Source organism: Galendromus occidentalis, unplaced genomic scaffold (genome assembly GCF_000255335.2).
Source record: "Galendromus occidentalis unplaced genomic scaffold, Mocc_1.1 scf7180000077539, whole genome shotgun sequence".
Lineage (NCBI taxonomy): Eukaryota > Metazoa > Arthropoda > Arachnida > Mesostigmata > Phytoseiidae > Galendromus > Galendromus occidentalis.
In genome coordinates this window covers 66,631-94,563 of record NW_003805527.1, presented here as the reverse complement: position 1 = coordinate 94,563, position 27,933 = coordinate 66,631, and the positions used below count along the sequence as shown (strand labels likewise).

General features: G+C 52.3%; 1 protein-coding gene across 1 annotated transcript; it reads left to right on the top strand.

The window, feature by feature from the left end:
* Positions 1-27,878, top strand: Pkc53E (Protein C kinase 53E). Its single transcript, XM_018641492.2, has 12 exons — positions 1-128; positions 5,809-5,840; positions 12,412-12,590; positions 13,161-13,271; positions 13,824-14,014; positions 16,448-16,664; positions 19,106-19,369; positions 21,489-21,679; positions 21,870-22,071; positions 24,553-24,705; positions 24,903-25,082; positions 27,726-27,878. The coding sequence occupies exons 4-12, from the start codon at positions 13,185-13,187 to the stop codon at positions 27,876-27,878; spliced, it is 1,638 nt and encodes a 545-aa protein (XP_018497008.1). The 5' UTR covers positions 1-128; positions 5,809-5,840; positions 12,412-12,590; positions 13,161-13,184.
* The last annotated feature ends 55 nt before the right edge of the window (positions 27,879-27,933 follow it).

Below are 27,933 nucleotides of genomic sequence, written 5' to 3'. Positions count from 1 at the left end.
GGCTTCCGTTCACGCGCCCGAAAGGGAGCTCTCAAAAAGAAAAATGTCTTCGTCGTCAAAGACCACAAGTTCCTGCCGCGCTTTTTCAAACAGCCAACGTTCTGCTCTCATTGCAAGGATTTCATTTGGTGAGTCAATGCTCGGAAGCTCCTCCAAGAGGTATCCGCCCCCATCTCTGGTGGAGGTTCTTCCTCTTTCTTGTAGAGAAAACACGATCTCAGAAACTTTCGAGAACTCTGATACCGTCAGACGGCCCTTCTGCGGATGGGAGGAGAACTTTTTGCTTGGAAGAATGGCCTCCAGGTGCTCTCAGAGGTTTACCCATTCAGTCGTTTTCGCTGGGAAAGGAATCGAACCCTTCCGGGAGCGCGTCGGAGCTGTAGCAACAGCATAAGCGGTGATGGCCGGCTGTCGGAACGGAGCGGAGAGAAATGGCTGAAAATTCAGCAGTGTATCATTATTTTCGAAACGCTGATTTGGTATTGATGCGATTCCTGCTTCTGATCCAAAGCCGCTGTTTCGATTTGTTTCCGTCAGTCAACTCCAGCTGGGGCATGTCCACCAACAGACTGCGCTCTTGGGCAACCAATCGCGAATAGGAAAAAGGTTCTTTAGAACAGATTCGACGCTGGCGGAAAATTTGAAGTATCCCGATCGAGTAGGCTTCACGTCGGCTCTGATCCTACTCCGGACGCTTCTAAGCATAGTGGAGTATGAGCGAAATTATTTGTTTATACAAATGGTAATTTCTCAAGTAGGATACCCGGAGGTAACCGGCACAGTGTGAGACTTCGAAGGGAGCAGCAAAGCGTTGGTCAGCCTACATTCCAGCCTTTCCGGGGACCTCTTCCTCTTTGGTCGGGATACCGACGGAAAATCATCGATATCCAACAAGAGTCTAATTACTCTTCGGGGATATTCCCGCGTACCTTGGCCACTCGAGGTCTGGGGCAATCGTAAATCGATGGGAGCTCGCAGCAGGAAGAAATCGAGACCTCGCAAGTTGCCGATCAAACGATTTTTTTTCCTAGAGGTCAAAGGGGCGTCATTCCTCCACATTCTATATTTGCGGTGCAATTTTGTATGCCACCGAGAAGGCACGGACAACGAGTCAGACAATCGCTAGGGCGCATGGGGACGAGTGGAGTTTCGGGGGTTCCTTCATGCGAATCGAGACATGTATTGTCTTGACTTCCAGTAGGAAGCAGGGGAGGATTCAGGATGCGATTCCGTATTGATTCCATCTGCATAGCTGTTGAATATGCCGAGGGCTTGGCATTCTCAGGAATGCTCGGGATTCGGAGCACCATTCCGCTGGCAGCGACTGGCACAGCTCGAAACTCCCTAAAGACCGTCGAAATTGCACTAAGATTCCAGGTGAGGGGTTCCGGTGTTCTTGAGCTCGAGGGAGCATTCTCGGAGAGCCTTGGACGCAATGATAAGTCGTGTTTTTCTCGCTGCGTGTCGGTTAAGTCTTTCTGACTCGCGCTTCAAGACCTCTCGAGATGGGTGCCATTCTCCTGAAACTCTTCTCGATTCCACTGAGCTTTCCTTCATTCCGTCGTCGGTTGCTCTCCGCAGCCATCATTCATATTCGGTGAAGCGGTTTTTGGATTCCCTTTCTCCAGCGGAAAACAGAATACTTCCACTCGCTCACCTCAGAATGAATACCATCATCTCCTGACGATGACGCGCGCTCCCGTACTTTCTCAGATCTTTGCGTAGGACTCGCTCAACGCATCGTTCCCCTTCTCTGCTTTTGTGACTGGCTCCATGCGCTTCTCCTCGGGAAGCGGGGAATCAGAAGTCGTAACGTTCCTCTCGAAAGACCCTTCTTTTTCCTGCGCACCTTTTTCGTGGAGAGCTACGGATGACTGGGGAAAGCAGGCAGTCGCAGAAATCCTTCAGATGCCCCATCAGCAGCTGATGCGGTCCTCAGCACGATCAAGCGTCGCCAAGCCGCGTTCTCCCTCACGGCTTCCACGATTACTCCCTCGTGCGCCGCCGGAGGATTTTCGAGAACAGAAATGTCTCCCGTATGGATCACTGTGACGATCTGAGGCAGTAGAGAGCTCGAAGCATCGACGTGCTGTCCGGCCAAGGCTACTAGGCACAATCTTGTCATCCCCGCGGAATTTCCGACGATCTCATGACGCTCAATCATGAGGATGATCCATCACAGAATCGGGCGCTCCAGGATCGCTCGCTCTGTTGAATCGCATCGGCTCTGGCCAGCAGTGCCGACATGCGGCTCGCTGACTGCGGCGGAGGCAGCTTTCCTCAGAACATATTCCGCTGAGGGCCACCGGTAGATGGAACTTCTTTGAATTTCGTCGCCCTCGAAATTTATCCTTCCCGATTTCGATGGAATTCTTGAATCCTGAGTCGATATCGGAGCTCTTCGGACTGGAATCCTCTTCCCGCAATTCAGCCTTCAGGACGAGTCCGCACAGGGACAGATAGAGGATCATTGATACTATCGTGGACTTATCTTTTCCAAGTGTGGTGTGTGAAATTCTCGGCCGTTTGAGCTTCTGATGGAGCGACAAAGATTCCGTGTTGGAAGAGCGGATCGGAGAGATGAACCCATTTGCGAGAGAACATGTCTTCCTCGACCTCAGGGAAAATTAGCTCATCAGGTTCGTCACGCACCGACGGATTTCTCCGAGTAACTGACGAAAACTCGTCCAATACAAACGGATCGAGGAATTGCTTTAGGAGCCCGCGCTTCCGACCCCTGAACAAAAGCCGGGCTCGTCAGTGAGGGGTAAGAAGTGCCGTTTCCCATGCCGTCTAGAGGATTGCAGTGACAAAACCCCTCTCAACAGAAACTCCCGAGACAAAAGTTGTGAATATTTCACGCTTGTGTCGCGTCTAATGCTTTGTGGTCAGTCGCCGTTCCCCAGCAGCGCAGTGTACCGCTCGGGGAGCTCTTTCTCAGCCTGAGATATCGCATCAGATACTCTTTCATTCGTTCTCAGCTTGGAGTGGACCCCCTCAGCAGGACGTTTCTGTTCGGAAGCTCAGGCTATGCTCAAAGTTCTAGGAATGCAAGGTCATTAGGAGGGTGTTTTTTGAAGCGGGAGCTCTCAAACATCACCGATGGGGGATACTCTTCTTAATTGTGGAAGACTTCCTTCCGAAAGTAGCTCCGGGCACAAAGAGCACGAAATGATCCGACTGGATCCTCTTCCCGAATTTTGAACTGGCTGTTGTTTTTCTCTCTGAAAGCGGGTGCAAAAGAGCTCGGCGGAGCCCCGGACCGCTGTTGAGATTCGGATCTCTGAGTCGTTCTCTGTATTCGGAAGTAAATTGAGCGTCTAAGGAACAAGTCGGTCATCAACTTCTAGTGACTGACTGGAAGTTTCTTCGCGCGGTGCAACGTTGTTGATGGTTCGAGACGGCTCCGGTGGTTAGGTCGTTTGAAGTAGCGGTTGTTGTTGGCAATTCTGGTGGCAGAAATAGAAGGCCGATCATTAATCAAAGTCGGATTCCCGGGTCTACTCTGAGGGGACACAAAGACAAAATAAATACACAGGCAAGCCCGCAAAGGCGGTAGACTCGATGGCTCGGCATCAGACTCTACGTAGAATCGGCGAAGGAGGAAGTCCGGTCGTCGTTTTCGTCATCATCGCGTGCCGGCCAGGCGAGCAACAACGAGATATGCCGGCAGCCAACAAGCCAAGGTCGGGTCGGACAATGCCGGGATCCATGGAAAGGAAACGACGACAACGGAAGGTTGTTGTTCTAGTTGTCGTCGGAGCGGATCCCCCCTCATGCGGGCAAGACGGTTTGGCAAGGCTTGCAGAAGGAGAGATGTGCATGTGGTGGAAGATGGTGACGAAAGTAGACGCCCTAGGAGCCGAAGCGAAGGCGATTGTTGCGAGAGTCTCGATTGGCTCTTTCTGGTTTCGTTTTGAGATCTCCCGCGAATTTGCATATTGCTCCCACTGTGGGTTCTAGCAGCAGCAGCAACAGCAGCTGCCTCATTCATGGACGTGCAAGTCTTTCTTTGTGGTAGCAATACCACTCGCACGAGGGAGCATCTCACAATATTCAAAACAAGCTCACTTCGGGAAGCACGACGACGAGCGTTTCGAAGGGTAGCGCTCGTCGGGAAGGGCCGGATTTGCCTGATTGCAGAATTATTTTTAGACCTCTGAGGGATCCTTCTCGGTCGTTTTTTTTTTGCAGAACTCCAAACAAAATTCTAATCCCCGATCGACCACTGTACGCGGCGGCTATCTACAGCCGTTGATGTCGGTCTGCTCGAGGCGCTACTCAGGGGTGTAGTCAAATATCGAGCGTAGCCTCGATAGGGCTGACGCACCTCGACTCCCGTGCGGTTCAACGCTGGAGTCTGCGCCGTTCGGCAGCGGGTTTTAACCGTCAGTATCGGGCTGTGATCGTCATATTGTCGTATCATCCCCCCAATGTCGTCGTAGAGCCGAGGATTTTAGGCTCAATCACGAATAAAGACTGATTCTCGAATCTTGGAGAGACGGTGTTCCACGAACGCGAGGGGTAGACTCTCCTAGTTCGCTAAATCCTTAGACTCGATGTCCTGGCACGTACAGTCCGGCTGATAATTTCCTGTTTTTCTCGCTGAAGTGAAGAGAGACTCATAATACTATTTCCGCGGAGATTTCAGGTATGTACCTTTGCCCAAAATCTGCCGTTGGTCCGATGGCAATCGCGATGAACGGAATAATTGTAGGGATAACGAGAGACGGACGCTACGTCGGTTTCCCGTGACGACTGAAGATGCTTCCGGCTCTCCGATGTAGCCGGGCGAACGATGTTTTTCCGCCACGCTTCGTCGAATGCGAATGATCTTTAGATTGAGGGTTCGGAAGCTCGGGAAGGCATCTGAGTGAGAAGAATCCCCTCGTCTTGCTTCGCCTTCCCGGCGTCTTCGTCCTGAAATTAAAAATAATAGAAGTATTCTCGGAGAGATCAGCTGATTTACGACGTGGCCCTAAAGCCATTGCTCGACAGGCACGTTGGGCTGCGCAACGACTCCAGCTAAACACGGACGATGTTCCAGCCGTAATGACATTCTTTATGCCCCCATAAAATTGGCAAAAAGGTCTACACAAACGAGAGCCGAGGTGGCAGAAAAAGAGCTCCTCTTTCACGCCGAGGAAAAGAACCATCAGCGCTCCGTCTGCGTCGGCAGCCGTACAAACGCCGCGAAAGACATTGCTAACTTGGCTGAATGGTGAAAAATAGGTGCGTCCGACAGGCCGTCGAGCAGCCTCGCGGATCGCAGTCATAGAGGCTTTGGGAGCGTTCCCATTTTTTTCCGCTCCCAACCACACGAGTAGTGATGAACGAACAGAAAGCAGCCTCCCTGCGTTAGCCGATGCATAGGGGCTCTCGACCCGAGCTCGCAACCAGAAGCCCGAAAATGCGTCCATTAGAACTCGATAGATGATGAATCATTCTGTTACCATCAGAGCCAGATGGCGGGGTGTTTCCCAGCTCATCCGAACAGCGATTTCGTTCCTCCATCATCAGTTGGCTCGCTTCCGTGCGGTCGGGCGGAATCCGAGAATAGCAATTTTCGAACAAAGACGTAATTATACCTTGAATAGGCCACTCAAAAAGTACCTACTTCAGTTCCGCCTCTCTGAACAGATTCAGCGAGGTTTCCCGAACCAAATGTGAATGAGACTGGAAAAAAAACCGGAGGCCGTTCTCCGTCGAGAACGATGAAGGAAAAGTTCTTTCAACCCTGCTCTCGTATCATGTGTTGTGTCTGATCTTGCGTCTGACAATTCTAAGCGTCCACATCTCGAATTTCAGGGGCTTCGGAAAACAGGGATACCAGTGCCAAGGTGAGTGAACGAATATTCCTACGTCAAGCGTGGAAATCCGACCTGTCTTACACCACTCATCGGCAGCCGAGCCGCGTTAGGTTGCGCGTCTGTGGTGGCTTATCGGTCCCGAGTGACGAGCCTGGACCGGGAACAGAGTATCGTTGCCGGAGTCCTATTCCTAGTCGGAACATATGATTGAGCGACACTTGCTCGGTCGGGTCGTAGGCTTTAACTAGTCGACGAGGACAAGTCGTCGAAGCAATTGACATCCTGTGCACCGATACGTCGCCGGGAGCTACGGACTGAAAGCTCAACACGTCCCTCGGAACAAAGAGCTCCGTCTCACGACCCGCCGGAGGCTCCGGGCCGGTACGAGACCGATGATTCCCGATGTGGGTCGGCTATTCTCGCGGGGCAGACATCGGAGCCTAAGAAGAGCCAGAAGCGGTCGAAGTAGATCCATCCCGTGTACTCTGCCTGTGACCTTGAAGTACTCAGGGGGTCGGAGTCGTGGGAGCGTCAGCGACTGGACGGGGCACAGCAGGAATGAAGAAAAAGTAAATTACTTTTTGATCTTTCGCTTCGTTTCCGTCGCAAGCTCCCCAGCATTTTTTTCCTCCTTCAGAGACGGGTCTGGTGCCACTCCGAGCGGCACTGACGCGTCAGTGCGAATTATGGTACGGAGCCGGCAGGATGCTCGACCACCTTGTAGTAGGCTCCACTCCGTTCAACAGATACGTCAGAGCGTGACCTATCCGTCACGCCACATTAAGTACGGTCTGCGGATGCACGGGGGCGGACTCCGCTCGAGGGTCCATTCAGAGATCGGCAGGCAGTGGCAACAGCATATCTCGAGGGCGCTGTACTGCGTGCGTTCGCCCACCTGTCGAACGCGATCCGGGTGTCTCCGATACGCGAGAAGCTTGGGAAGAAGAGCTTGGGGAAAACGTTACGCCAACTTGCGGAACAGACCTTGGTGCCGTGGAGGGAGGCGGACGAAAATTAGAAAAGCGGAGAAAATGAAGCCCTTCGAGAACGATGCGACCGGCGCAGCGTCTCTTACTTCCCAGAAAATTATTTATGAGCGATCGCAAATATTCACGTGTGTTGCCCTCACTTCGATGCCCGTGAGCCCCATCCTCTCAAATGGGACGTTACGCGAAAGTATTCTCGCCCCCGCTTAATCACAGCGGCGCTGCGTCACAAGACATTGGACGGCTTGAGGTTCTAGCTCCGCGGTCACATTCGACCTCTCTACTCCCTGGATGGAAACGCGTTTTACGAGTCGTGAGTCTTCCTAGCAGCTACGGTAAGTCGGCGGAATGTGCCCGCCGCAGTCGTAGTGATCTGCATAGTGATATTTCTAGACATCGCGCCGTCGTAGTTGTTTTCCAGAATGTTGAGCAGGTAGTCCTAGAGGAGCATTCTCATAATAAAAGTCGCACACGGCGGTCATAATAGGCCTGCGAGCTCCTTCTCTATGGACGCGGAACCGGTAACGACCATTCTGCGATGCAGGACATTGCCTCGCAAGACGTCATTCTTCCCCCGGAGGAGAATAGGAAACGAATAAAGCACATTAACGACGCACCGACTCGCAAGCCACCGTGGCTCGCCATCAAAGGGAATCAGTAGTGGCTTCGATCCCTCGTGCTGATAACGAGCCCAGTGCTGACTCAAAAGTTCTTCTCGATATGGGCCGATGGGCGCCACGACATCGGTGTTGTGGATCATCGGGAATCCTCTCATTCTATGGAAGACGGAATCTGTTTGCAGATCCGACTCGCAGGCTTCGTCCCGCGCTCGGAGAACGCTAGTTGGTTTATCGGCTTCTTCCCCGCGAGCGACGACTACGAGGACTAGGACCCATGAAGGTTCCTTGCGGCGTCGAAGTTTCGCAAATAGCGTGCCTGCATACACATGCCGGCCGTGGCGTGCCGAGAATCGTCGTGGTGGGCTAGAGCAGCCGTTCCAATTCGGTCCGCCCGACGCAGTCTCGGCCCCAATTTGTTGAACGCCTTCCGTTCGTCGCACGCCCAGAACATACACGTTATGCAGGTTATACTCGAACAATACATCTCTACACGCACGTGGGCGTTCACTTCCTCTTCGACCGGAGCCCGGTGTTAATCGTTGTCAAGCGGAAACAATACCTTAAACACATCCAAAGCACGGCATCCGTTTCTTGTTCATATCCGACACTGAGATTCGAAGGTAGTAATTCACCCGATCGAATGCGGACGAGGCACGTCCTCAACTACGTACAATCGGCATTGATCGATCGGTCGCGGACGTTCGGACTAGAGTCTCCCCGCCTCGATGGGCTGTTTGTTCTCAGAACGGAAAAGAACTTGAGATGAACTCTCTAAGAGGTTCCGGAGAAAGAAGGTGCAATCGGGGAAAACTCTGATCTTGTCCGGTATACCTGACTGCCGCACAGACTCCACATATGTATAAATATCCGGAAGCTGCAGCTTTAGTCCCCCATTTCGCTCAGTTGAACGAACTCTCGTTTTCATGGGAATTATATGCGACGTGCCCGCCCGACACATAGGCATTCTCTTGAATTTCACTCAGCCTCAGCCACAGAGTTCCCCTCGCTCGGGAGCGGGAAAAGACTTATTGATGTCGAAACTTTGAAGGTAACGAGAAAAGTCGACTCGGCCGCAGCGGGTCTTGAGCGGGATCGAGCGCAAGAACGCGGTCGTTGTAGAATATTTTAGGGAAGATCAATATTGAGCGAAAGAGTCAATCAGCCTCTCGGTCCACTGGCGCGCCGGGCGGCGGTCTACAGGGGATCTTGGAAGTAGCGGCGGGACAGAGGGATAATCTCCCAAGATTCAGAATATTGACTCCTGTCGATGGGAGGAGAGAACGCAGGAAGCTGCTAGCGGCACGTCACAGCCGCCGCTGCTGGCACTAGATCGGGTGATCGGGCAAGTTCGCTGATCTTGTTCCGCACAAGGCCAGTTGTACATACTCCTATCGAAGCCGTTGATTCTCCTCCAAAATCGCTGGAACTCGGCGTTCGGAGGCCCTGAATAGACTCGACTTACATCGATCGCATGATCTCTCCTACCATCCCCCCCTATCCTGCTCTCTTCTCTCAGGTCGGTCGGTAGTCCAGTCGAGTGTCGCTTGCTGCTCTGCTAAACGTTTCCTCCCGATTGTGCCCGGACGCCTAAAGCGGCCTTGAATCGATCAGAGCCGCACGGCTCGGGATCTAGACCCTTTCAATCAATGAGGCCTTCTGGTGCTCTGATGAGGGAATGGAAGACGATTATTTGACGAGCAGCCATCCTAGTGAATCGGCTTAAATGGGAGCCCAAATCCATCCGGATTGTGAAAACTTCTCAACGGAGAGACCACAACTCAAACGTTATTCGGACTTATACGAGCCCTAATCGATTGAATGGGGGCTGGGTCTCGCCACCCCGAGACCTGATGGTTGCAGTCGGGTCAAGCAAGCGTCCCTGTCGTTGTCAGGGAGACTTTGTCTCTTTGACGACTTCGGAACAACGCGTCCTCACTCCTGTGCTAGTGCTGCCGCTCAGTGCTCCGTTCGGGGTATAGCGTGGAGATGTGGAGAAGATCGGATGACGGAAAAAGCGGGGTCACTCAGGTCACTCAGCGGCTAAGGCGATCTGACCTGGTGCAAATAGAAGAGTGGCAAGAATCGAGCCATCTGTACGGGGAAATCGCATCGGAAAAAAATAAACGGAGGAGCCATCATGGAGTCACCTTGCACGATGTCTTTTACGACTAACGGTCGGAGTGAGGAGTCAAGTAACGCTTGGAGCGTACGGCAGTCCTTATTTACGAGCAGACAAACTTTGTGTGCGCTGAAGCATTACGATGCGTTTCCAGCTCCGTCGAAATCTAATTCCAATAATGCTTCTCCCGCCAGCTGCGCATAACGTTGCGCTGGCAGCGTGCGTCGTTGCCAACGCCATCCCTCGCCGGCGTGCAATCGCAGTCGCCTCCGACTTACGTGCATCCGCAAAGGCTCTTCTCGGTTCGATGCGATCGTCCACTCCCGCGTTTTATCTTGGATGAATCGGAGAGTTCCTTTTCGATGGGGAAGAGAGAAACGGAAAACTCGACGGATGATTACCGATCTTTTTGGGACATACACTCGCATATCTATCTAGCAGGAAAGCCTTCTCGGGCTGAGTCCCAGCTGACCATGGCCCTCCATTCGATAGGGTCTCAAAATACCTCATGGGAAGCTGCTCGTGGCATCAAGCCTGGCGGACGTCACGGTCTATGCTAACTCGTTCTACTTTTGATCCACGTTTCCACACCAACTATTTATAGATCATTCCCGGCATGGAATCCTCCATCTTAGTTGGCCGTCTCTCGCTGAATGGGCGGAAGGCACACTGTTATGAGAAATGTTTGATCCCCGAAACTCAGGACGTGTTGAGCTACATAGAAGATCGCTTGAAGTTTCCCTATGGACCCGAGTTTCGGTCCCTGGTCCCAAATGAGTGAGATGCCCACCCGCTTTCCTTTGAAATTCGTCTCCGTATTTTCTACGGAGTTTCTCTGCAGAATACGGAAAGCAATACTAGAAAGTAGAGCGACGCACGGCCTGTCGACAATGAGAAAATGTTAATGACAACATTGCTAACCGGGTACATCGCTGGTCAAAGAGAAAACGGAGGTCTCGGTCGTTGTAAACGTCGAATCGAGCTCACAATGCCTCACTCACAATTCGCCGAAAAGCAATTATTTTGTCTGGTGAGCCCACGCGGTGAATCCGTCATCGTTCGATTAAAGTCTCAAACCTCGATCGATACGCTATTTTTCGAACAGTCGGCAGTTCGAGGGTGGAGCACATCGGAAGTCTTCTATGGAACTGTCCGATTTCTAAGGGAGGCCTGCTCCAGCTCTTCTGGGGAGGGCTCCATCGGTCGTCTGTCGCTGATCCGCCATGCGAAGCATCCGTGGGTTCCGATGCGAGACATACCGACGCTCTGCGACAAGCTATTATACCGTCAAGCCCGGATCTTCGCATTGTCGATATGATGTAGAAGGGGTGATAATGATCATGACATTGCAAGGAACTCTGTGGTCGCTGGAATGTCCTGCCGGAATCCAAGAACTCATCCCGTCATGATTGGCTGTCACGTACAATGGAACCTCAAGGCTGAGGAGCACTTGGCGGCCTAATGGGATTAAGGCCCGAAAAGGAGCGTGGAGATGCCAGCCATATATCATTTTTTCCTTTCACGTCGATGAGGCTGAGTCGACTTCGGGAAAGTCCTCGTCGAGATATCTCGTAGCCGACAATCACGACACTTGACCGTCAACCCTGCCCAGTGAGAGGATAAGACTTTCGGAAATTCCGCCTATATTGCAATCCGGGAGGGGAGAAGAGAAAATCCGAGCCGCGTCCCTCGCAGAAGTTTCGGCAAGTTCACCGCTTTCCTGTTTCTCTCGAGGTTTACCTCAGGGTTTGCCGTGCGGGAAGAAATCGCAGGCTTGCAGCTAGAAGCAGAGCTCACAAGCTCCAGTGAACATTCTCTGCATCCTGACACCGAGGCCCTGGGGCCCTCCTTGAGCTGTCGAACCATTCGCAATCGTTCTGCTCATGGCGTTCTCGGTTGCAAGATATGTAAGCTCTGGGCTCTTTGTGATGGCTGCTGGGGCTTTATGTTGACATTTTTGGGGAGATCGATGTTCCTCTCTAGAAGTCCTTGAGCCAAAGCTAAATGGTGAAACTAAGTTCTACCACCGAGACTCTAGGCCATGTTGCGGTAGCTATTGGAGGCGTGCTCGGGAACTAATCGATGATCACCAGAGATGATCAGGCAGCTCATGGATACGATTAATGAGGAAGAGCATCCGTTCAGACGGAACTCAAAGACTCACGTGTTGGCGTAAATGCGTTTCTCGGAATTCGCGCCGGAAGACTGACGAACCCTCGGCTCTGAAGGACTCGGTATCGGGCATCGCCTCGGCGCTATTCCCTCGTTGGAAGCAACCGACTATAGCGGAAATGTAAGGCTCCGCTGTACCGGGGCATAGGCAAGACAATTTCCCAACTGCTCAGGAGGGGATGCGAGCGGAATGAGGGGGGGGGTGAAATGTCGAGCTATGGTAAAACCTCAGGGAAATACCAAGCTTCTTGACTTGGATTTCTCCCGTAGGAATGTCCTCGAGCGAACACACGGATTAGGGACAAAAGACGAGCTCATCGGAACGGTCTTGGAGTGAACGGTGGGGAGGGACCACACGGGGACCTGAAGAAGACGATTGATGGGCTCTGTTTTTGAGGACGCTCCTGATTGCTTGCGTCCTCTTCGATTCGTGCCCAGAACGTCCGTCATCAAGCCCACTGTTAGTCCGGCCGCCGGCTGTCTGCACCGCGGGAAGACGGAAAGGGAGCTTCTGCTTCCATGGGTAGCGAACCAGATTAGGTAGACGATGTTCTCGCATCCCTTGCCGCACTAACGAGTTGACTTGGCCACTGAGCCAATCAATCATCGGCTGCTGGATGAGTGGAAACACGGACAGACTCGGCCGGGATTCTGAATGAAATAGCCACTTCAAGACTCAGTGACCCCTTTTGTTTGCTTTTCAGTTTGCAGCTTCGTAGTACATAAACGATGCCACGAATTCGTAACCTTCAAATGTCCGGGAGCCGACAAGGGCGTCGACTCAGACGACCAGAGGACAAAACACCAGTTTGTGGTAACCACCTACACAAGTCCGACTTTCTGCGATCATTGCGGCTCATTACTCTATGGGCTCATCCATCAGGTGAGCGTTTTTGTGTGCTTATACCAGCCTCCTCTGAGCGTATTCCCTCGAATGCGCGGAAGCGAGAATACCGCATGCTGCCGCACTGGAATTACGGCTCGCTTCGGTTCCCATCGTCAAACGTTTTCGACCTCGAGCGGTCCCACCTCCGACTCTGGTAACCCTATCTTATGGAGTGGAATGAGCTCAACGACCTGCTCCGTGAGAACTTATTGGAGAGGTAAATGAAGACTCGCTGCAGGGACCGGATCTCGACTTGATGGATCCATCTAGATTCCTGAATCGGTGAAACTTTTGAGTCTCGCATCGATTCGAGCATAGATCCCCAAGGAGAGACGGTAATCAATCACCTTCGGATGAAGGCTGGCCGGATGTTGTCCGTCCGCCAGAATGAACGACGTCGGATCGAAACGTTCGAAACCAAGTTCTCTTTATTATCGCTGATCTAATAATGGATCGAGTCATCGGAGGTTCCGACTTTGTTTTGTTCTCGTCCCAGAGCTCAGACTCGTCACAACTCACAACAAACACCGGAAAAGTTTCAATAAAGGGGAAAAACTCTCTTTGCAGGGCTTGAAATGCAAAGCTTGCGACATGAACGTCCACAAAAGGTGTCAGGAAAGTGTTCCGAACCTCTGCGGATGCGATCACACCGAGCGCAGAGGCCGGATTGATCTCAAGGTGAGAAAAAGTTTCGTCGCCGAAATTCTGAAGCACCAAACAAAGCTTGGCTTGCGAAGGCCTAGAAGCCCCTGACGGCCATCATTAGGGCTCGCAAGCCGGCTTGGTAGGGTGGGCCCTATGCTTATAGATGGCCCCGGATGGATTGCTCGGCGGCAGGTGGTTTGACCGCTAGCGGTCACTTCCGACGCCGAGCGAGCTCGTTCAACTTCCCGAACCTGTATTCACCGAGAACGAATAGCTCAGGGGCGACTTTCGTGGTAGGTCGGCGAGGGGTGGATGTCGAGGTACCATGCCTTCGAGCTCGCATCTCGGTAATTGAACGCCGCACTCGAAAATGAAGGGAAATATATTCGTTGACGACGCGATAACTAGCGTAGGAAGCATGCTGAACTCTTCGGGGAATGTTCCGGGAACGACCCATCGTTAGCTAATACTCTCTCGATGCCCCGACCTCCGGGGACATAACGTCGATACGGACTGCTCGGGGAACATGATTTTGTCGGAGCGTCTCGATATGCTCACCTCACCCGACGTGCTCTCATTCTACAGGTGTCTGCCCAGAACAACAAATTGCAAATAGAAGTTAAACGAGCCAGAAACCTGATTCCGATGGATCCGAATGGGCTATCGGATCCCTACGTCAAACTGAAGTTGATTCCTGAAAGTGGAGACTCAGTCAAACGGAAGACCAAGACCATCAAAGCCAACCTCAACCCAGAGTGGAATGAAATCATCAACTTGTGAGTACCACCCCCGTGTACGATGACGCCCACATTCCTGGTTCGGTGTTTCCGCCGTCAACCGCATCTGTCCCTTCGATTTTCTCCTGTCGACCGCTAGTCGTTGCTCCTCCCGTGTCAGAACTCCATCGGGTCGGAATCCTCTAGATTTTGGAAAGGCTCCGAAGAAACCGGAGCACAAGGTCTGTATCGACAGCGATTCTCAGAAATCGTGGTCGCGGCTACATGGGAACTGGGAGGAGAAGGACAGTTCCGGGCCCTGTCGCGAGGGAACCGGTCTCCTAGCAGTAAATGAAACGGCTCCTAGTTGGTTCGGACTGGAGCTCATAACAGCAGCCTTGTCTGACACTACGCAGAGTTATAAGCTGGCCGACCCCGCCAGCGTCGGCGTCGTTAGCTTGAATTCCTATCCGGCGCGTTTCGGAGCAACTTAACCATACAACGGCGAGTATGGTAGTTCACCACAACCACCATGACCACGGTCCAGGCATTCTTGCGAGGACTGCTCCGAGCAGGATTACCCGCAGCCGGCGGGTACATCGTCGACGATGAGCTTCGCCCTCATGGGGATATATTTTTTATCCTTCTGCATTCGCACAACTTCACATCCGTATCGTGGCAATGTCTTGGTCGCAGAGTACCGAAGCATCAACGTTGGGAAGCAGCGCCGGACTACACTAGTTGAGCTTTCATCGTCCAAGCAGTCACTCGGCGACGCCGTTGAACACGCAAGCAGACATGAACAGGGAGCGGCCCGTCCTTGGAGATTCAACTTCGTCCTTGCTCGTTCCTATTAGCCGGCTGGCTTCTGACTTACTTACTCAACAAGCTGTTTTTGAGCTCATTCGCGGAGCGTAAAACTTGCTTTGAGCCCCTGCTCCCTCGCTAACTCTTTTTCATATAGAGGAAGTTCTGTCGGGAAACTTGTTCCTAGTAGTTCTCCCCGGGAAGAACGGGCTGGGAAATCCCGGGGGCAGCTCGCGACCAACAATATCCGAGATTTTCGATAAACCCTCTCGGTCACCGATTCTCTCGTCTGTGCGGACGTAGCGTGCTCCGTAAGTGAAGGGGCTCTCGAGTCGTTGGGCGTGGACACAACACACGAAACGAAGCACAACACATGCGATATCCGAAACCAAAAGTTCGGACCCATCTGAGCGACATACTTGATATGGAGCTGGACCCCCGATTGACTGAACTCCACCGTGGAGTAATCAGCGATTCAAGGGCCTTGCTCGGAGTCTCGAGCCAAGCCTCGAGGAGACTCGAACTTATAGATCTCAACGAATATTGAAGGCTCTGCGCCGCATCGCTGGGAGCTCCTGTCGGAGATCTGATCTCCGAACGAGCTCCCGAACAATTTCGATGTCCGAATGAGTGCTGCTCGTCGGATCCTCGACCGAGCCAGGAAAGGCTCCACGGGTCGGCCGGGCATATTCGGGAGTCGTCTATGAGCAGACGACAAAGCTCTCATGAGCACAAAGATTTCTCGAATCGCATGGGGAGGTATATTGATGTGGGACATCCCAGTTCTGTCGATGTCGACTCCTCTGGCAAGCTATCGGTCTAGCGATCGAGCCGATATTATCAAAACTTCGCGAATCCGAGACGAAGCTTTCAGCATACAAATTATTGCGGGGGAATCTTTATTCGATCCCGTTGAACTCGGAGCTTTTCTGTACTGCGTGGGTGAAGAAGAGACCATGGGAGGTATCCGTGACTCAAGACGTCGGCGTCGCGTCGTGGGCTCTCGAGAACGACGAGGAGAGGCGTGGCGGAGTTACGGTAGATTCTTTAATTAGAAGCTGAGCGATGAGACACGCAGATCCGAACTTTGGAATTCCCCCTCCCTCCTCCCCCGCTTCATCCCAATGACAGCCGGATCCGCGGTGAATAAAATTCCAAGGTCGAATCCGTGACACTTTGATCATGGAACTCTTCCTGGAAACCCTAGATCAGTGAAAAGTTTATACTTTAGGAATCGGCTGGTGGCTTCGCTACGCAGTAGAGACTTCTTTGATACATTCCCGTCCTGCTCCTTTGCAAAATACTACCTCAGAGCTCAGTCGGTGAGCGACGATCGACAAGAGAAATCCTCCGAACATACGAAAATAAGTTCTTGATTCCGCTTGTGGATTTTCTCGAGATCGAAGCCCTAATTTATCACGGACGCTCGGTCCGCTCAAATTGATCAGAGTTCCGTGAGATTTGAGCAAATCCGTGCAGAAATCAAGCTTTTCAACTCCGCCGAATCTCGAAACGAAAAACATATGGGCACCTTGTCGGGCTTCTCTCATCAACATTTTTCCCTCCGACGACGGCGACGTCCTCTCTGATTGCTCTCCGCTAAAAAGTTCCCGAACCGCTGAGATCGTGCTCGATTCGTCGGATATTCTTCCTGTGTTCTAATTTTACGAATCAACGTTTTTCCAGAGACCTGAAAGCGGAAGACAAAGACCGACGATTGTTGGTTGAAGTTTGGGACTGGGACCGAACCTCGAGAAATGACTTCATGGGATCGCTATCCTTTGGCATCTCCGAGATTCTCAAGTCCCCCGCCGAGGGATGGTTCAAACTGCTTACACAAGAGGAAGGCGAATACTACAATGTGCCCGTGCCTCCGGACGACGACGTGGCGGGACAGCTCAAGGTAAGAAGTTTCCGCTGAGTTTTCCACGGGTCTCTCGGAGGCTTGCTCATTTTCTCCCAACAAAGTTCCGCGGTTCGCTCGTCAAAACTCAGTCTAGCCTGATGACGCCACGATATTACCCTGATAATTTATTCAATCGACTTGCGCGGCGGACTCCGGAGCGGGTCTAGCCCCGTGGTGGATGTCATTATCCCGGCTGTTCGAACGGCCGAAACGAATATAGAAGGATGTTTCTGATGCTCCTGAGACCGGCGGTTTCCCGAGGAACCTGAGGCCTCATGGTAGAGCTCCGAACATCATGAATACAGTCTTGGAGCGGAGTTCTCTGGTCGGGGCTCAAGCGATAGAGGACGAGCTCCACGCGGGGGGAATGAGCTCGTCCCATGGGGGTCGCGACCCTGTCGGCCCGAGCCCCTCTATCGGCTGATGTATAAATCTTGCCGTTTTCTGTCGATGCAAACTCCTCCGCCGAAACCGCGTTGAATACATGATGTTCGGAGTTCTCGACGGAAAAACTGAGGAATTCTCCGGCAGGGAAGTTGATATTGGGGGAACATTGTACACTTCGCAATCAAGATCGACTGAGGCGAGACTTCAATCGCGCAGCGACTTCTGAGTGTAAGCGGCCGGACAGCAAGAGGTAGACGGTCGCGTCACTGGACAACTTTTTTGAAGAGCCTCGCTCAAATAGATACTGCTCGAGGCGAAAGAATCAGAGAGAGGGCACAGACCAGACGATTGTCTGCGAAGCTGGAGTAATGCGTCTCAGCTCGAGTGAGCAGAGGGATAATGAAATTGGAATACAGCTCCAACTTCACTCGGAGCGGAACCCGGAAAGCAAACTCGATTTGCCAGACCGAGGCGGATTTGCTTTTCTTCCTTATTCCTTCTCCTTTCGCGGTCTCATTGCTCTCCACACCTCCCCGTCTTAAAGAAACCACTCCGTCTCCACCTTGTACGGTACCCAGACGTGCACTTCCTCCTGTCGACTGCGGTGAGGCGCTATTGCAGCGAATTCCTGCCACCGCCGCCATGGGGAGACTTGTTGTCCTTGCGAGCTTTTTCGACATCATCCGGAGGAGGACGTTTCGAAGTTCACCTGCACGGTCCTGGCTTCGTTATAGAGCGTTGCGTCCAGACGCGTCCGACGTGATCTCACTCGTGATTTGCATTTTCGTTCCGGGCTTCGCAAGCTTTTTCGCATGCTTTCCTACCCGTGGCTGCTCTCCCCCCGTCCCCCTCCCCAACGACATTAGCCCCCGTCCCCCATCCCGAGGGACGACGGACGTTCGCCGTCGAAAGAGCAACGGCAAGCCAAGCGGTACGGGAAGCCGCCAACGCCGCAAACGTGATTGTTGTAACAATTCGCCAATGGCCGTCAGTGATAAGTAGGAGGAGGTCGGAGCTGCGACATAGCGTTCCGCCTCCCAACGATCGCTGTTCGGGCGTCTTCCACCGACCTCTCTGTGGAAATTCTGTACTCTGGTCAGCCACGGGTCATCCCCTAATCATCTAATCTCGAGGATTTGTGAAATTGTTCGTGAGCGGGACAAGAGACTCAAGATCCAATGAATGCGATCTCATCTGTCAGGCGGGCCATTCATCTGATGGAATCAGAGCGGGGCTGAAGCGACTCCGTCATCGAGCACCATGTGTCGAATGATTCTCGAATTTCCTGGCGCTCTCCCTCTCCAACAAATTCCGGAATCGATTCCATTGCGAAATAGTTTTCTCCCCCCGGAGCTCCTTCAAAGTCAAAATGTGAGAATTCCGCCGCGAGAGAATTGTAAATTGAGCCTCGGAGGGGTCCTTCGCCAACATGGAGATTTGCCCTCCGTTGAGAAGTGTTCCCCTCATTGTTCTTCAATGAACCAAGTTTTTTCCCTTCCGTCCCGCCCCGACGCTCTTCGCCCATCTCTCGGTGCGAAGATGACTCTCCTGGCGAACGCGTCATGAATATTCCTCACGGGAGCAGGCTTCACGCTTAGTGCATCACGGTCCCGTGTATGGGCATCCGAGCGGGACGTCGCCTCTTCAGCGTAGACGAGCGAGCAGGTCCGTAAGCGGATTAGCATTCATGGAACTCATGAAACTGCCGTGAGGGGAACTCTGTTTTCTCCTGCTCGATTGATTGGGCACGGACAGAATGGCTCGAGGAATCTTGGTGAGCAGCTGAGGGTGTTCCTCTCGCTTGTCGGCACGTAGACAAAATGGAGGACAGAGGTACAGGAAGCGACGACAGAGAGGAATGAGACCTGGAAGCTATTTATCCGGGAGTGTTCCGGAGACTAGGCGTTCGGCTTTTCTGGAGGGATATACGGAGCTCCGGATTCCCCGGGGCGTTTTTTTCCGGGGCTGACAACTGGTCGATTTCGCGCGGTGTCACAGTGTCATCGGAGGGACGATGTTCACTTCAGACGGTTTCATATACTCTCTTTCAGACTCGTCTGACAACAACCTCGAAAGACAAGACGTCCACCGGCATCCGTCAGACCGACAGGGATCGGTCGGCAGGAGACAAAGACGGCAAAGACAGTGCTGTGAGTGGGGAGGGCGGCAAGGGAGGCGATGTCATTCGCGCCTCCGACTTCAATTTTCTCATGGTGCTTGGGAAAGGCTCGTTCGGGAAAGTCATGCTCGCCGAACGGAAAGGCACCGACGAACTCTACGCCATAAAGATTCTCAAAAAGGATATCATCATTCAGGTGAGTCAGCCTTATTCGGTCGGTGCCTGGCTAAGTTCCTTCCGCCTTCTGGCTTATGAAAGTCATTTATTCGTGGTGAGATATTTTCTGCCCAATCCGCTTGGCTACGTCCGAGCTCCTCCTTTCAATATTCTTTCCAGCGAGCTAGTTCCCTAGCTAGCCGACTCCCATCCTTGGAGTTTTGGCTCCCGGTCTCACAGGGAGCTTACCCCAATAAAAAGATTTCCGCTGTGGGGAACGCCCTTCGACAGCTTCATCCGGTGCCAGACGCCGAACCCTGAATCTCCCGGGCCTCCTCGGTGGATCTTAGGCTGCGTCAAACGACGCTGTCCGATGTTCTTCGGGGCTCTGATCCACGTCAAACACAAGGTTTGCGGGATTCGGAGCCCGTGGCATCAGTATGTCATCGTTCATGTCCTGCCGATGACACTAATGAAGTTATCGAGCCATTGGGAGCACCATTTCCCAGAATTAGAAGCAGGTGGGCCAAGTTGTCGTGGGTGAAGGCATTCACACAGCGTTCTAGGCCTCCGGGCAACGAGGCGACTCGAAATTTACAGGAAGAGCGAGGCTCGCGACACGTGGCCCCAAATTACCTGTAATCGCTCTCAGTTGTGTTCTTTGATTTCGTCTCCTCGGGACGACGATAGGTCGAATCTTCGTACTTTCTCCGTAGAGCTCAGATCCTCCGGAAATAATGGGTTGAACTTGCATCACCCCGGGAAGCAGAGCTTGAGAATCCGAAAGACGAGCCCTCTAGCTGGAAATAGTCCTTAGCACCGCACCGTGAGGGATTGAATCTACACGGGATCGATGCCCAGAATCGGGATTCACTAGGACGGAGCGAGGCATCTAAGTCGAGCCTGTGCTCCGTTGATTTCATCGGGACCTCTGCAACCGAAGCGACGCGTCGCTTCCTGCTCGACGTCCGGTTTGGATTCGCCGAGTGCAAACTCGCTGTGGAAGAGCCTCGAAAGCCGCACTATTGGAGACGTCTCTGAGCAGTCCATCTCTCAATGGGAATCGCTAGAGGGAAAGAATTCCGCGCGTTTTGAGAGACCCATACTTTGCTCCTTCACAAACGGTTTTCGAACATTCGAAGAGGCGTATTGTCACGCTCAGTGCATCGGGAAAAACTCCCGTGTTCGGATCATTCATACATTGCGGTAACTGGTGGATGAATATTTGACGGACACCGATGCGTTCCGTGTTCAGATTCCACTCGGCGTCACGGGGCATCGTAATATTTTCGGAGATCTTCGAATTCCGCAGAGCCTCGGCTGAGCTCCGATTCGTTCAAAAACCCGCCGTTCCGAGTTGAAAAACCCGGAGCAGCCATTCATGCGATGACCTTCAGCCGTGCGTGGAGGGACGCCCACGATATCGGAATGTTCGAGAGTATCTGAGCACTCGCATCGCGGGACAATACCGTGACAGAGCGAGATATCGGAAGTTCCTTTCATACTTCGGACTGATTGATGAACGCGGAGGTCGACCCCGGCGTGGGTTTCGGGGAACCTGTCGAATGCGGTCTACATCTGAAGCGCGTGTCATTCTGGATGAGGTCTTGTCAAAACCAGACACAGCGCGCGAACTCAGGGCGATTTCCCGCGATCCCGCTCGGGTCAGAGGAACCTCAACAACGGCTCGTCATCTCCAGCATCGGCGCCCTTGTGACGAGCCCGATGCTGGGTTGACTTAATGGGGTCTGAGTGAGTCGCAGGGAATGACCTTCCGAGCCCGATCATCGAGCGAAGGTCCTCGGATTCCTCCCCGTTCGAATTCCCCCCGGATTCAAGGAGAGTCAAGCGGCAGAATCAAGCGCGCCAGAATCCGCGGTGGAATCGTATAAGTCGGAAAAAACGTTACACAAACGGTTCACATAACGGGGTGATGATACTTCGAGCTGTCGAGGGTCTCGCGAACATTCACTTTGTTGAGTCGAAGCTCGAGAGCTGTAGAGAGAGAGGGGCAAGAGGGGAAGATAAATATCGATACGGTGAGGGAACGCGAGCTCCGTCGCCGACGATGCCACACGTACGACATACAAACCGCAGCCGAGCATGAGAGCTTGTGAATAATTTGAAGCTGACGCGTTTGTTCCCCTTTTATCTTGCAGGATGATGACGTCGAGTGTGCAATGGTTGAGAAGCGTGTCTTGGCGCTCTCCCGTAAGCCGCCCTTCCTGGTACAGCTCCACTCGTGTTTCCAAACCATGGAGAGATTGTACTTCGTCATGGAATACATCAACGGCGGTGACCTAATGTTCCAGATTCAACAGTGCGGAAAATTCAAGGAACCTGTCGCCGTGTGAGTGGAGCAGTCCGCGTTTCCCTCGTATTCGTCCCTTTTCCCTGTCCTAATCAAGGCTTCGGCGATAGTGCCGGCCTCCGGAAGCCGCTCTACTGTTGACCGCTGTCGCAGCGAAAGCTTCGTCGGTCCACAGAGCGCCACCGTTTGGCTGAAAGGTTACACAATCTGATGAATTGGCACATTTCAGCTTCTATGCAGCGGAAATCGCCATCGGGCTGTTCTTCCTACATGCGCGAGGGATAATCTACCGAGATCTCAAACTCGACAACGTCCTACTCGATCAGGACGGTCACATAAAAATCGCTGATTTCGGCATGTGCAAAGAAGGTATTCTCGGAGATACGACCACCAAAACGTTCTGTGGAACTCCAGACTACATCGCACCTGAAGTAAGTAGGGTTTTCACCTCTGATTCCGAACTCGAATTGAAATCCGTGCAGCTACACGTCTTGGGAGCAGCAGATATAGATATTCCGAAAAGCAGCAGCAGCAGCAGACTTCACACTGACTCGCGTCGGCGTGGAGTCATTCGAGGATCGACTCGCTCGACGGTACCTACATACATACATACGTTCGAGCCGTTGAATCTCCGACAAGATGTATGTTCCGGCGAAGCGGCCCGGAGCTCGAGGCAGTGAATGCGTCCGCTAGATACCCGTATCGCGATATTCACTGCGGCCGCGCGAGGCGTTCCGATTGAACCGGAGCAGCGATGTCTGGCGTTACGGCGTCGAGAATCTTGCGAGAGGAAGGGAAATCACAGAGAAGAAGAATTCGAATGAGATTGTGTAACAAAGCGTGACTGCTTTGCGTGTCGTCTCACCGCCCATCGGGGACAAGCTTTTATCTTCACAACTCCATGACCTGCCAGTCGGCTCCATCGACGTGAAGAGCTCGCTCTCACGAAGCCTCTCGTCGGAGCTCGACCACGTCGAGTGGGAAGATGAGCTCATGGGAATTCACAAGAACATCAATGGACCCGCGAGAAATGAGTTTTCAAAAGCCCAATATTCCACGTGCTGAGCGCAAGACACGACCGAGTGGAACCCCGAGAATTCCGTCAACGAGCTACGATTCGAGATGGACAGGTCCCTTGTCGAGGAGAATATGGAAAACAAGATTTCATCGTTTCGGTGCTCGAACTTTCGGGAAGGGATTTCGACTGCGTCAAGCCTCCGGATCTCGTCACCGAGGACAGCCCCCCGAAGAACTCAGTGTCTGATAGGGCAGCGCGACAGGACGGCATCCCGATCTCACTCATGGAAAAGAACCATGATCCTCACGCTTAACCGATGAAATCGTTGATAACGATGATTTTTGAGACCTTTTGCTCTTGGGACTGTGCCTTTGTACCCCTTCATACAGGGAGCCGGATCCTGTGACGACCTCAACAACTATACGTATACCTTCAGCCCTGCCATCGGTGAACAGCAAAGTCGTGAAGAAGGTTTTGTCGAGTCTAAAGCTGGACTTCCCCAACAATCACGAGCTTTTAGGCGTGAACCAAGGTGCTTCCCGACACAGAGGGAGCTGTGGAGACGCCGCCCACACCTTGATTCTCTTTGCGGCATGTACAAGGCTACTGCTCAATCGAATCAGAATCCTCGTCTTTGAGAGAAGCAATGCGTTGGGTGTCTGAGAACTTTTCTATCATGAGTACACTATCATGAATTGCACAGTTCACGGATACCCGACGAGGCACAGATTGGCCTAGAACCTCAGTGTTCCGAGAATGAATGAGGCCGTTCGATCAAAAATTGCATCCCCGAACTTCGTTCGTATACTCAATGAGCTTCCCCCGGTTGACGAAGAATTCCCGGAAATACCGAGTGCAACCAGGAAGGAGATTGTCATGATTGGGGAGCAGCTTGAGGCGTATTTGCGCTAATGTAAGAAACGAAGCAAAAGAGAGAGTACTTGCGATTATTTCATCGGGAATATTACCTCTCCTCCGGGACACAGAAAGACCGACGTCAACCATGAATGCGAGTGTCCATTTTCGGTGAGGACGTAGCACGGACTTTCAATGTCCCTAGCGAGCACCATATCCGGTGTTCGACTAAAGAGCGGCGAATGGAAGTTATCATTCCTCAAAAGAAAAAGAAATATGACGAGGTCGGGGCAGGGACAGGTGAATGACTTGACCGCATCACTGAGAAAGTCATTCGAAACGGAAGACATAAAGAAACTCCATTCGGCGTCCGCTGAACCTTATGTTATTCTTGGGCAAATAGCGGGTCGAGACTCCTCTCCTGAGGCGGTGGCGTCACCACTGCTGGCACCCCGGATGTGTTTCATACGAGCTAGGAGCGGTGATAAATGGCGCGTAGTGGAATGTGTTTTTCCTTTCGGTTGGGGGCGCTCGGAGAGCATCCGCCAAAGTGAGGTAAGGAGCCGAAGGTCTACGACTCAGTCGGAATATGTCCGGGGTACAGTCGAGAGATTGAGAGTCCCCGCGCTGTCTCCCCACTCGGGATTCTTTCGCCGCGCATCTCCTAGAGATGAATAAACACAGCCCTTCGGAATGCGGCTCGGGCTCGCCTAAAACTAAGAATGGCATCCATACTGCGACGTATCCCTCAGCCGGGCTGCTGTTGCTAGCGAATCGCCAAGCGGCGAGTTTCCGGAACAACCTATCAAAGAGGAGCAGGAATCGATCCCTTTTCCATCTCCAGGGAAATCAGACGATCCTGGAATCAAGTCCACGCTGCTCGAAAAAGAGCCTGTTCCCAAAGTTCAGTAATGTTCGGTTCGTCAAACGCTGCTCAGGATTCTCGATTGAGGAGGGAGAGAATCCTATTGGTCTTTCTTCATCATAATGCGGGGAAGATTCAGATAATTCCTGAAACGAGATTGTTTATTTTTTCCAGATCATCCTTTATCAGCCTTATGGGAAATCGGTGGATTGGTGGGCCTACGGTGTTCTTTTGTACGAAATGTTGGTTGGCCAGCCGCCGTTTGATGGCGAAGACGAAGAAGAACTTTTCGCCTCCATCACAGACCACAACGTTTCCTATCCCAAGGTGAGTCCGAATACAACTCCGATTCGCGGAAGATCCTCTTCCCGCTGAGATTCAGAGCAAATGAGCCAGACGTTCCAGTCCCCAGAGGTACCTACGCTTGCTGTAGTAGCTGATGAGACACGTCGATAGCGCCATTGGTTGGAGACCGAACTCCGCTGTAGAGAAGCTGATTCCTAATCTAATCTCCATCGGAATAGGCGCTATCGAAGGAAGCGAAGGAGATTTGTAAGGGTTTCCTGCAGAAGAACCCACAGAAACGGCTGGGCTGCGGGGCGCATTCGGGGGAAGAGGATGTCCGAAACCACCCGTTCTTCCGAAGAATCGACTGGCACAAAATTGAAAACCGTGAAGTACAGCCGCCCTTCAAGCCCAGAATCGTGAGTATTCCGCTATTCCCCATCCTCTGATTTGAGATAAGCATGTCCGGAATCTATGAGTTGGAATACTTGCGGAAACGCATGCTGCCTCGATGTGCTTAGCGCGTATAGAGCGTACCAACCTATGTTGCTTTTTCCGGTAGCCGTACCAAGTTGCCAGATGTCAGAAGAGTCCCTACGTAACAGTCGACGCAACTTCTGTTTAGAGAGAAGGTTTTCGTGCGAGTGTTTGACTTGACTGTGTTTACGAGTTTTGATTCGTGGCTTTCTCCGCTGTTTTTGTCTCGATGCTCCGTCGGATCGCATTCCTCTCCACTAGGTGACGAAAGTCGCCGCCTGGACCGCGCCCCCCTTTCTCCCCACCCACGCAATTTTGAGAGAGAATGCAATCCGTGATGTGGCAATTTTTTTTTGTCTTCCAGCTGCTTGCGTTTTGAGTAGTTGGCGAAGTTTTGAGATTTTTGAGATTTTTTTTTAGCGGAGTCTATGCTTTGTCAGTGTGGCATTTTGACGCGTAGTGAACACGCTTGTAATTTTTCTCGAGAACATCTTGATTGAAATCGATGGCTCCGACGCATCGATCCGAAACCTGCCATCCCCTTCCGCGTTCTCATCCGGTGGATACGACGCGGAACCCGGATTGAGAATTCCGCCTTTCCCACCGGAGTGGGTAAGGGTTCCCTTGCGGGAGCGGGGTGCTGAGTCGTAAAGTCCCGGGATGGAGCGCGACTGATTGGCGACTTTCCTGCGGGATCGATACGCTATTTTGTGGAAGGCTCGTGCAAGAGCGCATCAGCTTCCTCCGGCACTGGTGAGATTGACTCGTTCGTGCCCAGAGAGCATCGGGCTGCAGTTCTCGAAAACTCGGCGTCTCCCCGTAGGTTCAGAGGGAACCTTGATCTTCTCATCTGCGGGTACGATCTGTCTGAAGGAGCAACTTGGGAAGGTTCGCGCGCGCGTTTTCCAATCAAGAAAGTCTCTCAAACGATTGCTTACAGAACGACGCGCGAAAAGCGGAGAACTTCGACGAGCACTTCAGAAAAGCGGATGTTAAACTTAGCTGCGCGGACAAGCAGGTCATGGAGGCAGCGCAAGGGCTCGGGTTCGAAGGCTTCGACTATGTCAATCCCCACTTCGAAGGAGTGTCTCTATTCCCGAAGTGATGACCAAGGACAAATCGGTGGTCGACCTGGGAGTCATCTGAGCAATCTTCGAGTCAACCTGCTGGGTTATTCCGGTCTCAAGTCACCGAGTCGCTCGGTCAACGAATATTATTCCTCTACAGCTTCGTCGCCTTATCGCATCTTCGGTTTCCCTGTCTTCATACTCCCCATTCATTCCGTCGCGGTTTTCAAGTTCTGGTGTGATGAGATTCATTTGACAGTTCATTGAGTGCGAATTGTCCGTGGGCTGTTTGACCTTTGAGCTTCCTTCATCTTTGTCATCTCCTTTGTGCCATCACAGCGCCTCGGTCGTAGGGGAGAAATACTCATCAAGCTTTAGAGAATCGATTTGATCGGTGGATATGACGACGGACGGAAGGATGGACGGACGAAGAGAAGGGAAGGATGCCGCCCGACTTCTGAGTCGAACCTGCTCGCATGGGCTGAGAAGTCTAGTTCTCATTCAAGAAAGTTCTGCGCGGCGGGGCCGCTTGAGTCGAGCTCGAGCCCCGATGAGACAGAAGGGTCCTGGAGATTTGTTCGAAGACCTGCAGGAAGATTGCTTATCTAACCTGACGATAACGAGTCCTCTGAGTCTTGTTAGCGTACTGTCATCTCCATATCCGGTCTGAGGAAGCCCTCATTGAATAGCATTCGTGCGTCGATCTACAACCGGGAAGAGCAGACTTGTCCGGTGCTGTCCGGTCTTTGTCGCGAACGGATGCATTCCTCTCGAGTACATCAACTGTGGGCTTCTCCTGACGTGGGTCTGTTTTGGACCTGTCGGGTCGGGATTGAACGGTCTGTCGGTCGGAGAAGGAGAGGTCGGGCCACATCATTTCTTTCGCCGAATTCCTGGGAGGTTCGATCAATTCTTCAACCTCATCGAGCAAGAAGACCGAGAGCCGGGAGTGCGAGTTCGCTTATCAATCGAGGCTCACCATCGCGACGTAAGGCAAATACTTGAGGCAGAGAGGACCATACATGTCAATAGATAGGAAAATTTGAAAACTTCATCGTCGTTGTTTCTTCCGAGATAGTTCACGTGAGTATAGACACAGAGACTGTGTTGAATAAATCCCAGTTTCTCCCTCATTCCAAAAGCATGTCGCCATCGTTACGGAGGGCTCAGGGGAAAGTGAAATCTGATCGTGAAATCAGCACTCCCCCCAGAGACAAAGCTCGTCGCTCGACAGCGCAAGGTCAGAGCGCGGAAATCGGATTCCAGCAGATGTTCTCAAGAGTAGAGTTTCGGATGTGTAGCTAGAATTTAAGTCTAACAGTAGGTCTTGCAAAATTTGCTGCTGCATCCGCTTTGCACGAAACTACCACTCAGTCAGTCCCGACGGAAGGAAACCCAGAGAAGGAGCGCTGCTCGAAACGCTCCCAAATGCTCTGTCCGGGGATTCTGATTCGATCCATCGATCCCCTACTCGTTCTGAATTCTGGAGTCTCCCCTTAACTCGCATTTGAATTTCAGAAACATCGTAAGGATGTCTCGAATTTCGACAAACAGTTCACAAGTGAGAAGGTTGACCTAACGCCGACGGATAAGCTATTCATGATGAACCTCGATCAAACCGAATTCCAAGGATTCTCGTTTCTCAATCCGGAATACATCCAGCACATCTAAATTTTGATCATCTCTTCCTTCGTCATTTGTTACTGATGTCCACTGATGAACGGCC